Source organism: Eleutherodactylus coqui, chromosome 2 (genome assembly GCF_035609145.1).
Source record: "Eleutherodactylus coqui strain aEleCoq1 chromosome 2, aEleCoq1.hap1, whole genome shotgun sequence".
In the NCBI taxonomy this organism is placed as follows: Eukaryota; Metazoa; Chordata; class Amphibia; order Anura; family Eleutherodactylidae; genus Eleutherodactylus; species Eleutherodactylus coqui.
Genome location: NC_089838.1, coordinates 316,556,744 through 316,571,715, shown reverse-complemented (window position 1 = coordinate 316,571,715; position 14,972 = coordinate 316,556,744). Strand labels below are relative to the sequence as shown.

At 46.3% G+C, this 14,972-nt stretch overlaps 1 protein-coding gene across 3 annotated transcripts in view; it reads left to right on the top strand.

Annotated features, from left to right (window-relative positions):
• The window catches only part of MAST1 (microtubule associated serine/threonine kinase 1), a 101,778-nt gene that overhangs the window by 45,898 nt on the left and 40,908 nt on the right, over positions 1-14,972 (top strand). For 2 of the 3 annotated variants that reach the window (XM_066593682.1, XM_066593684.1), the window contains exon 5: positions 5,886-5,967. In XM_066593682.1, coding sequence (XP_066449779.1) covers positions 5,886-5,967 — 82 coding nt within the window. The remainder of the gene's footprint in view (positions 1-5,885; positions 5,968-14,972) is intronic. The other variant, XM_066593683.1, reaches the window with a different exon arrangement.

Sequence of the window (14,972 nt, the reverse complement as noted above, 5' to 3'; positions counted from 1 at the left end):
CCAGTGGTAGAACCCAAAGCTGTGCCCTCCTGTGGGCAAGAAGGCCCCTCTGCCACATAGTACAGCACCATTATTATACATGGTACATCATAGGTTGGGGGGCTGGTACAGAGTTTACTTGGGGGTCCAGGAGCTTCATGCTACGTCTCTGCCTCTCCTGCAGGGTCACTAATGATAAGGAAGTGTGGAGGTACATACCCGATCTTAGGTCTGTAGTACTGGACACCCTGACACTTGGGGTACTACGCTGTGGGCTCGCTGACTCTTGGGGGTGCCATACTGATAGCACAGTGGCACTTGGCAAATACACTGATGGCTCACCAACCCTTTGGAGACCACACTGATGGCACAGTGATAGCTGGAGTATGAGACTGACATTTTGGGCACTGATGGCATACTAAAACTTGGGATACTACAATGATGGCATACTGATGCTTGGCGTACTACACTGTTGACACACTGGCACTTGGGGTACTCCAATGAGGGCACATTGACTCTGGGAGAATTATACTATTGAAATACTGATATTTGGGGTATTTCACTGATGGGAAATGGGTTCTTGGGAAACTAGAATGATATTTGGGGTACTGATGGCATTATGACAGTTGGGTTACTACACTGATAGCGCAATGACACTTGGCAATACACTGATTGAGCCTTGGGGTACTACACTGATGACATATTAACACTTGTAGTACTACACTGATGACATATTAACACTTGTAGTACTACACTGATGGCACACGTTTCTTGGTAGTACACTGACTTTGGGGGTTCTACACTGATGGCATGCTAACATTTGGTTTACTACACTGATGGCACACGGACACTTGTAGTACTACACTGATGGCACACTGACACTTGTAGTATTACACTGATGGCACACGGACACTTGTAGTAGTACACTGATGGCACACGGACACTTGTAGTACTACACTGATGGCACACAGACACTTGTAGTACTACACTGATGGCACACGGACACTTGTAGTACTACACTGATGGCACACGGACACTTGTAGTACTACACTGATGGCACACGGACACTTGTAGTATTACACTGATGGCACACGGACACTTGTAGTAGTACACTGATGGCACACGGACACTTGTAGTACTACACTGATGGCATACGGACACTTGTAGTAGTACACTGATGGCACACGGACACTTGTAGTATTACACTGATGGCACACGGACACTTGTAGTATTACACTGATGGCACACGGACACTTGTAGTACTACACTGATGGCACACGGACACTTGTAGTACTACACTGATGGCACACGGACACTTGTAGTACTACACTGATGGCACACGGACACTTGTAGTACTACACTGATGGCACACGGACACTTGTAGTACTACACTGATGGCACACGGACACTTGTAGTACTACACTGATGGCATACGGACACTTGTAGTACTACACTGATGGCACACGGACACTTGTAGTACTACACTGATGGCACACGGACACTTGTAGTATTACACTGATGGCACACGGACACTTGTAGTACTACACTGATGGCACACGGACACTTGTAGTACTACACTGATGGCACACGGACACTTGTAGTACTACACTGATGGCACACGGACACTTGTAGTACTATACCGATGGCTGATGGCACACGGACACTTGTAGTAGTACACTGATGGCACACGGACACTTGTAGTAGTACAATGATGGCACACAGACACTTGTAGTACTACACTAATGGCACACGGACACTTGTAGTACTACACTGATGGCACACGGACACTTGTAGTACTACACTGATGGCACACGGACACTTGTAGTACTACACTGATGGCACACAGACAGTTGTAGTACTATACTGATGGCACACGGACACTTGTAGTACTACACTGATGGCACACGGACACTTGTAGTACTACACTGATGGCACACGGACACTTGTAGTACTACACTGATGGCACACAGACACTTGTAGTACTACACTGATGGCACACGGACACTTGTAGTACTACACTGATGGCATACGGACACTTGTAGTACTACACTGATGGCACACGGACACTTGTAGTACTACACTGATGGCACACAGACACTTGTAGTATTACACTGATGGCACACGGACACTTGTAGTACTACACTGATGGCACACGGACACTTGTAGTACTACACTGATGGCATACGGACACTTGTAGTATTACACTGATGGCATACGGACACTTGTAGTATTACACTGATGGCACACGGACACTTGTAGTACTACACTGATGGCACACGGACACTTGTAGTACTACACTGATGGCACACGGACACTTGTAGTACTACACTGATGGCACACGGACACTTGTAGTACTACACTGATGGCACACAGACACTTGTAGTACTACACTGATGGCACACGGACACTTGTAGTACTACACTGATGGCATACGGACACTTGTAGTTCTACACTGATGGCACACGGACACTTGTAGTAGTACACTGATGGCACACGGACACTTGTAGTACTACACTGATGGCACACGGACACTTGTAGTATTACACTGATGGCACACGGACACTTGTAGTACTACACTGATGGCACACGGACACTTGTAGTACTACACTGATGGCACACGGACACTTGTAGTACTACACTGATGGCACACGGACACTTGTAGTAGTACAATGATGGCACACAGACAGTTGTAGTACTACACTGATGGCACACAGACAGTTGTAGTACTATACTGATGGCACACGGACACTTGTAGTACTACACTGATGGCACACGGACACTTGTAGTACTACACTGATGGCACACGGACACTTGTAGTACTACACTGATGGCATACGGACACTTGTAGTACTACACTGATGGCACACGGACACTTGTAGTACTACACTGATGGCACACAGACACTTGTAGTATTACACTGATGGCACACGGACACTTGTAGTACTACACTGATGGCACACGGACACTTGTAGTACTACACTGATGGCATACGGACACTTGTAGTATTACACTGATGGCATACGGACACTTGTAGTATTACACTGATGGCACACGGACACTTGTAGTACTACACTGATGGCACACGGACACTTGTAGTACTACACTGATGGCACACGGACACTTGTAGTACTACACTGATGGCACACGGACACTTGTAGTACTACACTGATGGCACACAGACACTTGTAGTACTACACTGATGGCACACGGACACTTGTAGTACTACACTGATGGCATACGGACACTTGTAGTTCTACACTGATGGCACACGGACACTTGTAGTAGTACACTGATGGCACACGGACACTTGTAGTACTACACTGATGGCACACAGACACTTGTAGTATTACACTGATGGCACACGGACACTTGTAGTACTACACTGATGGCACACGGACACTTGTAGTACTACACTGATGGCACACGGACACTTGTAGTACTACACTGATGGCACACGGACACTTGTAGTACTACACTGATGGCACACGGACACTTGTAGTAGTACAATGATGGCACACAGACAGTTGTAGTACTACACTGATGGCACACAGACAGTTGTAGTACTATACTGATGGCACACGGACACTTGTAGTACTACACTGATGGCACACGGACACTTGTAGTACTACACTGATGGCACACGGACACTTGTAGTACTACACTGATGGTACACTGACACTTGTAGTACTATACCGATGGCACACTGACACTTGTAGTACTACACTGATGGCACACGGACACTTGTAGTACTAAACTGATGGCACACAGACACTTGTAGTACTACACTGATGGCTGATGGCACACGGACACTTGTAGTACTACACTGATGGCACACGGACACTTGTAGTACTAAAGTGATGGCACACGGACACTTGTAGTACTACACTGATGGCACACACTTGTAGTACTACACTGATGGCACACGGACACTTCTAGTATTACACTGATGGCACACGGACACTTGTAGTAGTACAGTGATGGCACACGGACACTTGTAGTACTACACTAATGGCACACAGACACTTGTAGTAGTACACTGATGGCACACGGACACTTGTAGTACTACACTAATGGCACACGGACACTTGTAGTACTACACTGATGGCACACGGACACTTGTAGTACTACACTGATGGCACACAGACACTTGTAGAAGTACACTAATGGCACACGGACACTTGTAGTAGTACACTGATGGCACACGGACACTTGTAGTACTACACTAATGGCACACGGACACTTGTAGTACTACACTGATGGCACACGGACACTTGTAGTACTACACTAATGGCACACGGACACTTGTAGTACCACACTGATGGCACACGGACACTTGTAGTAGTACACTGATGGCACACGGACACTTGTAGTACTACACTGATGGCACACGGACACTTGTAGTAGTACACTGATGGCACACGGACACTTGTAGAAGTACACTGATGGCACACGGACACTTGTAGTAGTACACTGATGGCACACAGACACTTGTAGTACTACACTGATGGCACACGGACACTTGTAGTAGTACACTGATGGCACACGGACACTTGTAGTAGTACACTGATGGCACACGGACACTTGTAGTAGTACACTGATGGCACACGGACACTTGTAGTAGTACACTGATGGCACACGGACACTTGTAGTACTACACTGATGGCACACGGACACTTGTAGTAGTACACTGATAGCACACGGACACTTGTAGTACTACACTGATGGCACACGGACACTTGTAGTACTACACTGATGGCATACGGACACTTGTAGTACTACACTAATGGCACACGGACACTTGTAGTACCACACTGATGGCACACGGACACTTGTAGTACTACACTAATGGCACACGGACACTTGTAGTAGTACACTGATGGCATACGGACACTTGTAGTACTACACTAATGGCACACGGACACTTGTAGTAGTACACTGATGGCACACGGACACTTGTAGAAGTACACTGATGGCACACGGACACTTGTAGTACTACACTGATGGCACACGGACACTTGTAGTACTACACTGATGGCACACGGACACTTGTAGTAGTACACTGATGGCACACGGACACTTGTAGTAGTACACTGATGGCACACTGATGACACTTGGTGCTACATTTATGGCACACTTCCTCTTAGTATTACACTCATGTCACATTGACACGTGGGGTACTACACTGATGGCACACTGAAGGTTTCTTTTAGCATTCTTAGCACTATTCAGCTTTTTGTTTGCATTTTTCTTTAAAAAGAAACAACCCTGTTCTCCCACGCCGCTGGGTGACGACAGTGCTGAGAAATCCGTCTTCACCCAGCAGTAGAGGGCGCTCCATCCAGATGTGTCTGCAGTACACAAGTGTTCTGTTGTGTATGTAGAAGACTATTATATATGCTTTATTTTCGGAGCCCCCTGTGTACCATGCCCAGTGTGCTTTCCTGCCCTCCCTGCCCATATGCCACCGCAGTCCTGGGCGCAGTGAAGGGAAGCCATTCTATGCTCCAGACAGCTTCTTCCCTTCACAGCGCGCTCGTCGCTGGACCCGGACACACGGACAGCGGCTCTCAGTGCACTGGGTCGTGACATACAGTAGCATACACTTGATGCCCGGAGAACCCCTGTCAGTGTATCGGGTCCAGCCGCGAGCAAGCAGAACAATGACACACCAGATCTTAGAGTTTCGGATGGTTTAGGGTTGGAGTTGAAGAATAGCGGCGCACCAGTACTTGGCGACCCCGAACGAGGACACTTCGTTAGTTGGGGATCCATAATGCTGGGTCACAGTCACTGCGGTCCTACAGCCACCCACCGATACTAGGGCGTTATATTGTAGTAGGCGGACAGCTGGAAGTTTATCTGTGTTCTCATTCATACTTTCTACATAACTTCTCCTAACCTTTCAGCAGGACAGATGGCCGACGCTGGTCTCTTGCTTCACTTCCATCGTCCGGATATGGGACAAATACTCCAAGCTCCACGGTATCGGTGAGTTGGGAACAATCCCTTTAAAGATTTGACAAACCTCTACTAGGCTTAAAGCAGGTCATGTACTAAAGTAGGAGTGCACTACATGCAGCCCGGGGGTCACATGAAGCTCACAACGCCGTTCTGTGCGGCCCCAATCATCTGGGCACAGAAATACCTGTGCATGGCTGCATACATATAGTTCCCATGTCAGGGTGAAGAGGAGGGACACAGAGCAGGGCAACAGTAATGGAGAAGTACTAAGGGTGCACTGTGTAGCCATGTCTGGGTCCCATATATATTAGGACAAGTACTAAGGGTACACTGTGTAGCCATGTCTGGGTCCCCTATATATTAGGACAAGTACTAAGGGTGCACTGTGTAGCCATGTCTGGGTCCCATATATATTAGGACAAGTACTAAGGGTACACTGTGTAGCCATGTCTGGGTCCCCTATATATTAGGACAAGTACTAAGGGTGCACTGTGTAGCAATGTCTGGGTCCCATATATATTAGGACAAGTACTAAGCGTACACTGTGTAGCCATGTCTGGGTCCCCTATATATTAGGACAAGTACTAAGGGTGCACTGTGTAGACATGTCTGGGTCCTCTATATATTAGGACAAGTACTAAGGGTGCACTGTGTAATCATGTCTGGGTCTCCTATATATTAGGACAAGTACTAAGGGTGCACTGTGTGGCCATGTCTGGGTCCCCTATATATTAGGACAAGTAATAAGGGTGCACTGTGTAGCCATGTCTGGGTCTGCTATATATTAGGACAAGTACTAAGGGTGCGCTGTGTAGCCATGTCTGGGTCCCTATATATTAGGACAAGTACTAAGGGTGCACTGTGTAGCCATGTCTGGGTCTCCTATATATTAGGACAAGTACTAAGGGTGCCCTGTGTGGTCATGTCTGGTTCTTCTATATATTAGGACAAGTACTAAGGGTGCACTGTGTGGTCATGTCTGGGTCTGCTATATATTAGGACAAGTACTAAGGGTGCACTGTGTAGTCATGTCTGGGTCTCCTATATATTAGGACAAGTACTAAGGGTGCCCTGTGTAGTCATGTCTGGGTCCCCTATTTATTAGGACAAGTACTAAGGGTGCCTTGTGTAGTCATGTCTGGGTCCCTGCATATCAGGACAATTACTAAGGGTGCACTGTGTAGACATGTCTGGGTCCTCTATATATTAGGACAAGTACTAAGGGTGCCCTGTGTAGTCATGTCTGGGTCCCCTATTTATTAGGACAAGTACTAAGGGTGCCTTGTGTAGTCATGTCTGGGTCCCTGCATATCAGGACAATTACTAAGGGTGCCCTGTGTAGTCATGTCTGGGTCCCCTATTTATTAGGACAAGTACTAAGGGTGCACTGTGTAGTCATGTCTGGGTCCCTGCATATCAGGACAATTACTAAGAGTGCACTGTGTAGACATGTCTGGGTCCTCTATATATTAGGACAAGTACTAAGGGTGCCCTGTGTGGTCATATCTCGGTCTTCTATATATTAGGACAAGTACTTAGGGTGCACTGTGTAGTCATGTCTGGGTCCCTATATATTAGGACAAGTACTAAGGGTGCACTGTGTAGCCATGTCTGGTCTCCTATATATTAGGACAAGTACTAAGGGTGCACTGTGTAGCCATGTCTGGGTCCCTATATATTAGGTCATGTACTAAGGGTGCACTATGTAGCCATGTCTGATCCCCTATATATTAGGACAAGTACTAAGGGTGCACTGTGTAGCCATGTCTGGGTCCCTATATATTAGGACAAGTACTAAGGGTGCACTGTGTAGCCATGTCTGGTCCCCTATGTATTAGGACAAGTACTAAGGGTGCACTGTGTAGTCTTGTCTGGGTCCCCTATATATTAGGACAAGTACTAAGGGGGCCCTGTGTGGTCATGTCTGGTCCCCTATATATTAGGACAAGTACTAAGGGTGCCCTGTGTGGTCATGTCTGAGTCTCCTATATATTAGGACAAGTACTAAGGGTGCACTGTGTAGTCAGGTCTGTGTCCCCTATTTATTAGGACAAGTACTAAGGGTGCCTTGTGTAGTCATGTCTGGGTCCCTGCATATCAGGACAATTACTAAGGGTGCCCTGTGTAGTCATGTCTGGGTCCCCTATTTATTAGGACAAGTACTAAGGGTGCACTGTGTAGTCATGTCTGGGTCCCTGCATATCAGGACAATTACTAAGAGTGCACTGTGTAGACATGTCTGGGTCCTCTATATATTAGGACAAGTACTAAGGGTGCCCTGTGTGGTCATATCTCGGTCTTCTATATATTAGGACAAGTACTTAGGGTGCACTGTGTAGTCATGTCTGGGTCCCTATATATTAGGACAAGTACTAAGGGTGCACTGTGTAGCCATGTCTGGTCTCCTATATATTAGGACAAGTACTAAGGGTGCACTGTGTAGCCATGTCTGGGTCCCTATATATTAGGTCATGTACTAAGGGTGCACTATGTAGCCATGTCTGATCCCCTATATATTAGGACAAGTACTAAGGGTGCACTGTGTAGCCATGTCTGGGTCCCTATATATTAGGACACGTACTAAGGGTGCACTGTGTAGTCATGTCTGGGTCTCCTATATATTAGGACAAGTACTAAGGGTGCACTGTGTAGCCATGTCTGGTCCCCTATGTATTAGGACAAGTACTAAGGGTGCACTGTGTAGCCATGTCTGGTCTCCTATATATTAGGACAAGTACTAAGGGTGCACTGTGTAGCCATGTCTGGGTCCCTATATATTAGGTCATGTACTAAGGGTGCACTGTGTAGCCATGTCTGATCCCCTATATATTAGGACAAGTACTAAGGGTGCACTGTGTAGCCATGTCTGGGTCCCTATATATTAGGACACGTACTAAGGGTGCACTGTGTAGTCATGTCTGGGTCTCCTATATATTAGGACAAGTACTAAGGGTGCACTGTGTAGCCATGTCTGGTCCCCTATGTATTAGGACAAGTACTAAGGGGGCCCTGTGTGGTCATGTCTGGTCCCCTATATATTAGGACAAGTACTAAGGGTGCCCTGTGTGGTCATGTCTGAGTCTCCTATATATTAGGACAAGTACTAAGGGTGCACTGTGTAGTCTTGTCTGGGTCCCCTATGTATTAGGACAAGTACTAAGGGGGCCCTGTGTGGTCATGTCTGGTCCCCTATATATTAGGACAAGTACTAAGGGTGCCCTGTGTGGTCATGTCTGAGTCTCCTATATATTAGGACAAGTACTAAGGGTGCACTGTGTAGTCATGTCTGAGTCTCCTATATATTAGGACAAGTACTAAGGGTGCGCTGTGTAGTCATGTCTGAGTCTCCTATATATTAGGACAAGTACTAAGGGTGCACTGTGTAGCCATGTCTCGGTCCTCTATATATTAGGACAAGTACTAAGGGTGCACTGTGTAGTTATGTCTGGGTCTCCTATATATTAGAACAAGTACTAAGGGTGTACTGTATAGTCATGTCTAGGTCTCCTATATATTAGGACAAGTACTAAGGGTGCACTGTGTGGTCATGCCTGGGTCCTCTATATATTAGGACAAGTACTAAGGGTGCACTGTGTAGTCATGTCTGGGTCTCCTATATATTAGGACAAGTACTAAGGGTGCACTGTGTAGTCATGTCTGGGTCTCCTATATATTAGGACAAGTACTAAGGGTGCACTGTGTAGCCATGTCTGGTCCCCTATATATTAGGACAAGTACTAAGGGTGCACTGTGTGGTCATGTCTGGGTCCTCTATATATTAGGACAAGTACTAAGGGTGCACTGTGTAGCCATGTCTGGGTCCCCTATATATTAGGACAAGTACTAAGGGTGCACTGTGTAGTCATGCCTGGGTCCTCTATATATTAGGACAAGTACTAAGGCTGCACTGTGTAGCCATGTCTGGGTCTCCTATATATTAGGACAAGTACTAAGGGTGCACTGTGTGGTCATGTCTGGGTCTGCTATATATTAGGACAAGTACTAAGGGTGCACTGTGTAGTCATGTCTGGGTCCGCTATATAATAGGACAAGTACTAAGGGTGCACTGTGTGGTCATGTCTGGGTCCTCTATATATTAGGACAAGTACTAAGGGTGCACTGTGTAGCCATGTCTGGTCCCCTATATATTAGGACAAGTACTAAGGGTGCACTGTGTAGCCATGTCTGGGTCCCCTATATATTAGGACAAGTACTAAGGGTGCACTGTGTAGTCATGTCTGGGTCTCCTATATATTAGGACAAGTACTAAGGGGCACTGTGTAGCCATGTCTGGGTCTCCTATATATTAGGACAAGTACTAAGGGTGCACTGTGTGGTCATGTCTGGGTCCTCTATATATTAGGACAAGTACTAAGGGTGCCCTGTGTAGCCATGTCTGGGTCCTCTATATATTAGGACAAGTACTAAGGGTGCACTGTGTAGCCATGTCTGGTCCCCTATATAATAGGACAAGTACTAAGGGTGCACTGTGTAGACATGTCTGGGTCCTCTATATATTAGGACAAGTACTAAGGGTGCACTGTGTAGCCATGTCTGGTCCCCTATGTATTAGGACAAGTGCTAAGGGTGCCCTGTGTAGTCATGTCTGGGTCCCCTATATATTAGGACAAGTACTAAGGGTGCACTGTGTAGCCATGTCTGGTCCCCTATGTATTAGGACAAGTACTAAGGGTGCACTGTGTAGTTATGTCTGGGTCCCTATATATTAGGACAAGTACTAAGGGTGCACTGTGTAGTCATGTCTGGGTCCTCTATATATTAGGACAAGTACTAAGGGTGCACTGTGTAGTCATGTCTTGGTCCCTATATGTTAGGACAAGTACTAACGGTGCCCTGTGTAGCCATGTCTGGGTCCCTATATATTAGGACAAGTACTAAGGGTGCACTGTGTAGTCATGTCTTGGTCCTCTATATGTTAGGACAAGTACTAAGGGTGCCCTGTGTGGTCATGTCTGGGTTCCCTATATATTAGGACAAGCACTAGGGGTGAACTGTGTAGCCATGTCTGGGTCTTCTATATATTAGGACAAGTACTAAGGGTGCACTGTGTAGCCATGTCTGGGTCTGCTATATATTAGGACAAGCACTAAGGGTGCACTGTGTAGCCATGTCTGGGTCTCCTATATATTAGGACAAGTACTAAGGGTGCACTGTGTAGTCAGGTCTGTGTCCCTATATATTAGGACAAGTACTAAGGGTGCACTGTGTAGCCATGTCTGGGTCCTCTATATAGTAGGACAAGTACTAAGGGTGCCCTGTGTAGCCATGTCTGGGTCCCCTATATATTAGGACAAGTACTAAGGGTACACTGTGTAGCCATGTCTGGCCCCCTATATATTAGGACATGTACTAAGGGTGCACTGTGTAGTCATGTCTGGTCCATATATATATAGTAGGACAAGTACTAAGGGTGCACTGTGTAGTCATGTCTGGGTCCCCTATATATTAGGACAAGTACTAAGGGTGCACTGTGTAGTCATGTCTGGGTCCCCTATATATTAGGACAAGTACTAAGGGTGCCCTGTGTAGCCATGTCTGGGTCTCCTATATATTAGGACAAGTACTAAGGGTGCACTGTGTAGCCATGTCTGGGTCCCCTATATATTAGGACAAGTACTAAGGGTGCACTGTGTAGTCTTGTCTGGGTCCGCTATATATTAGGACAAGTACTAAGGGTGCACTGTGTAGCCATGTCTGGGTCTCCTATATATTAGGACAAGTACTAAGGGTGCACTGTGTAGCCATGTCTGGGTCCCTATATATTAGGACAAGTACTAAGGGTGCACTGTGTAGCCATGTCTGGGTCCTCTATATAGTAGGACAAGTACTAAGGGTGCCCTGTGTAGCCATGTCTGGGTCCTCTATATAGTAGGACAAGTACTAAGGGTGCACTGTGTAGTCATGTCTGGTCCATATATATATAGTAGGACAAGTACTAAGGGTGCACTGTGTAGCCATGTCTGGGTCTCCTATATATTAGGACAAGTACTAAGGGTGCCCTGTGTAGCCATGTCTGGGTCCCCTATATATTAGGACAAGTACTAAGGGTGCACTGTGTAGTCATGTCTGGGTCTCCTATATATTAGAACAAGTACTAAGGGTGCCCTGTGTGGTCATGTCTGGGTCCTCTATATATTAGGACAAGTACTAAGGGTGCACTGTGTAGTCATGTCTGGGTCCTCTATATATTAGGACAAGTACTAAGGGTACACTGTGTAGCCATGTCTGGGTCCTCTATATATTAGGACAAGTACTAAGGGTGCCCTGTGTAGCCATGTCTGGGTCCTCTATATATTAGGACAAGTACTAAGGGTGCACTGTGTGGTCATGTCTGGGTCCTCTATATATTAGGACAAGTACTAAGGGTGCCCTGTGTAGCCATGTCTGGGTCCTCTATATATTAGGACAAGTACTAAGGGTGCACTGTGTAGCCATGTCTGGTCCCCTATATAATAGGACAAATACTAAGGGTGCACTGTGTAGTCATGTCTGGGTCCTCTATATATTAGGACAAGTACTAAGGGTGCACTGTGTAGTCTTGTCTGGGTCCTCTATATATTAGGACAAGTACTAAGGGTGCCCTGTGTAGCCATGTCTGGGTCCCTATATATTAGGACTAGTACTAAGGGTGAACTGTGTACTCATGTCTGTGTCTCCTATATATTAGGACAAGTACTAAGGGTACACTGTGTAGTCATGTCTGGGTCCCTGTATATTAGGACAAGTAATAAGGATGCACTGTGTAGTCATGTCTGGGTTCCCTATATATTAGGACAAGCACTAAGGGTGCACTGTGTAGCCATGTCTGGGTCTTCTATATATTAGGACAAGTACTAAGGGTGCACTGTGTAGCCTTGTCTGAGTCTGCTATATATTAGGACAAGTGCTAAGGGTGCACGGTGTAGTCATGTCTGGGTCTCCTATATATTAGGACAAGTACTAAGGGTGCACGGTGTAGTCATGTCTGGGTCCCTATATATTAGGACAAGTACTAAGGGTACACTGTGTAGTCAGGTCTGTGTCTCCTATATATTAGGACATGTACTAAGGGTGCACTGTGTAGCCATGTGTGGGTCTCCTATATATTAGGACAAGTACTAAGGGTGCACTGTGTAGCCATGTCTGGGTCATCTATATATTAGGACAAGTACTAAGGGTGCCCTGTGTAGCCATGTCTGGGTCCCCTATTTATTAGGACAAGTACTAAGGGTGCCTTGTGTAGTCATGTCTGGGTCCCTGCATATCAGGACAATTACTAAGGGTGCCCTGTGTAGTCATGTCTGGGTCCCCTATTTATTAGGACAAGTACTAAGGGTGCACTGTGTAGTCATGTCTGGGTCCCTGCATATCAGGACAATTACTAAGAGTGCACTGTGTAGACATGTCTGGGTCCTCTATATATTAGGACAAGTACTAAGGGTGCCCTGTGTGGTCATATCTCGGTCTTCTATATATTAGGACAAGTACTTAGGGTGCACTGTGTAGTCATGTCTGGGTCCCTATATATTAGGACAAGTACTAAGGGTGCACTGTGTAGCCATGTCTGGTCTCCTATATATTAGGACAAGTACTAAGGGTGCACTGTGTAGCCATGTCTGGGTCCCTATATATTAGGTCATGTACTAAGGGTGCACTATGTAGCCATGTCTGATCCCCTATATATTAGGACAAGTACTAAGGGTGCACTGTGTAGCCATGTCTGGGTCCCTATATATTAGGACAAGTACTAAGGGTGCACTGTGTAGCCATGTCTGGTCCCCTATGTATTAGGACAAGTACTAAGGGTGCACTGTGTAGTCTTGTCTGGGTCCCCTATATATTAGGACAAGTACTAAGGGGGCCCTGTGTGGTCATGTCTGGTCCCCTATATATTAGGACAAGTACTAAGGGTGCCCTGTGTGGTCATGTCTGAGTCTCCTATATATTAGGACAAGTACTAAGGGTGCACTGTGTAGTCAGGTCTGTGTCCCCTATTTATTAGGACAAGTACTAAGGGTGCCTTGTGTAGTCATGTCTGGGTCCCTGCATATCAGGACAATTACTAAGGGTGCCCTGTGTAGTCATGTCTGGGTCCCCTATTTATTAGGACAAGTACTAAGGGTGCACTGTGTAGTCATGTCTGGGTCCCTGCATATCAGGACAATTACTAAGAGTGCACTGTGTAGACATGTCTGGGTCCTCTATATATTAGGACAAGTACTAAGGGTGCCCTGTGTGGTCATATCTCGGTCTTCTATATATTAGGACAAGTACTTAGGGTGCACTGTGTAGTCATGTCTGGGTCCCTATATATTAGGACAAGTACTAAGGGTGCACTGTGTAGCCATGTCTGGTCTCCTATATATTAGGACAAGTACTAAGGGTGCACTGTGTAGCCATGTCTGGGTCCCTATATATTAGGTCATGTACTAAGGGTGCACTATGTAGCCATGTCTGATCCCCTATATATTAGGACAAGTACTAAGGGTGCACTGTGTAGCCATGTCTGGGTCCCTATATATTAGGACACGTACTAAGGGTGCACTGTGTAGTCATGTCTGGGTCTCCTATATATTAGGACAAGTACTAAGGGTGCACTGTGTAGCCATGTCTGGTCCCCTATGTATTAGGACAAGTACTAAGGGTGCACTGTGTAGCCATGTCTGGTCTCCTATATATTAGGACAAGTACTAAGGGTGCACTGTGTAGCCATGTCTGGGTCCCTATATATTAGGTCATGTACTAAGGGTGCACTGTGTAGCCATGTCTGATCCCCTATATATTAGGACAAGTACTAAGGGTGCACTGTGTAGCCATGTCTGGGTCCCTATATATTAGGACACGTACTAAGGGTGCACTGTGTAGTCATGTCTGGGTCTCCTATATATTAGGACAAGTACTAAGGGTGCACTGTGTAGCCATGTCTGGTCCCCTATGTATTAGGACAAGTACTAAGGGGGCCCTGTGTGGTCATGTCTGGTCCCCTATATATTAGGACAAGTACTAAGGGTGCCCTGTGTGGTCATGTCTGA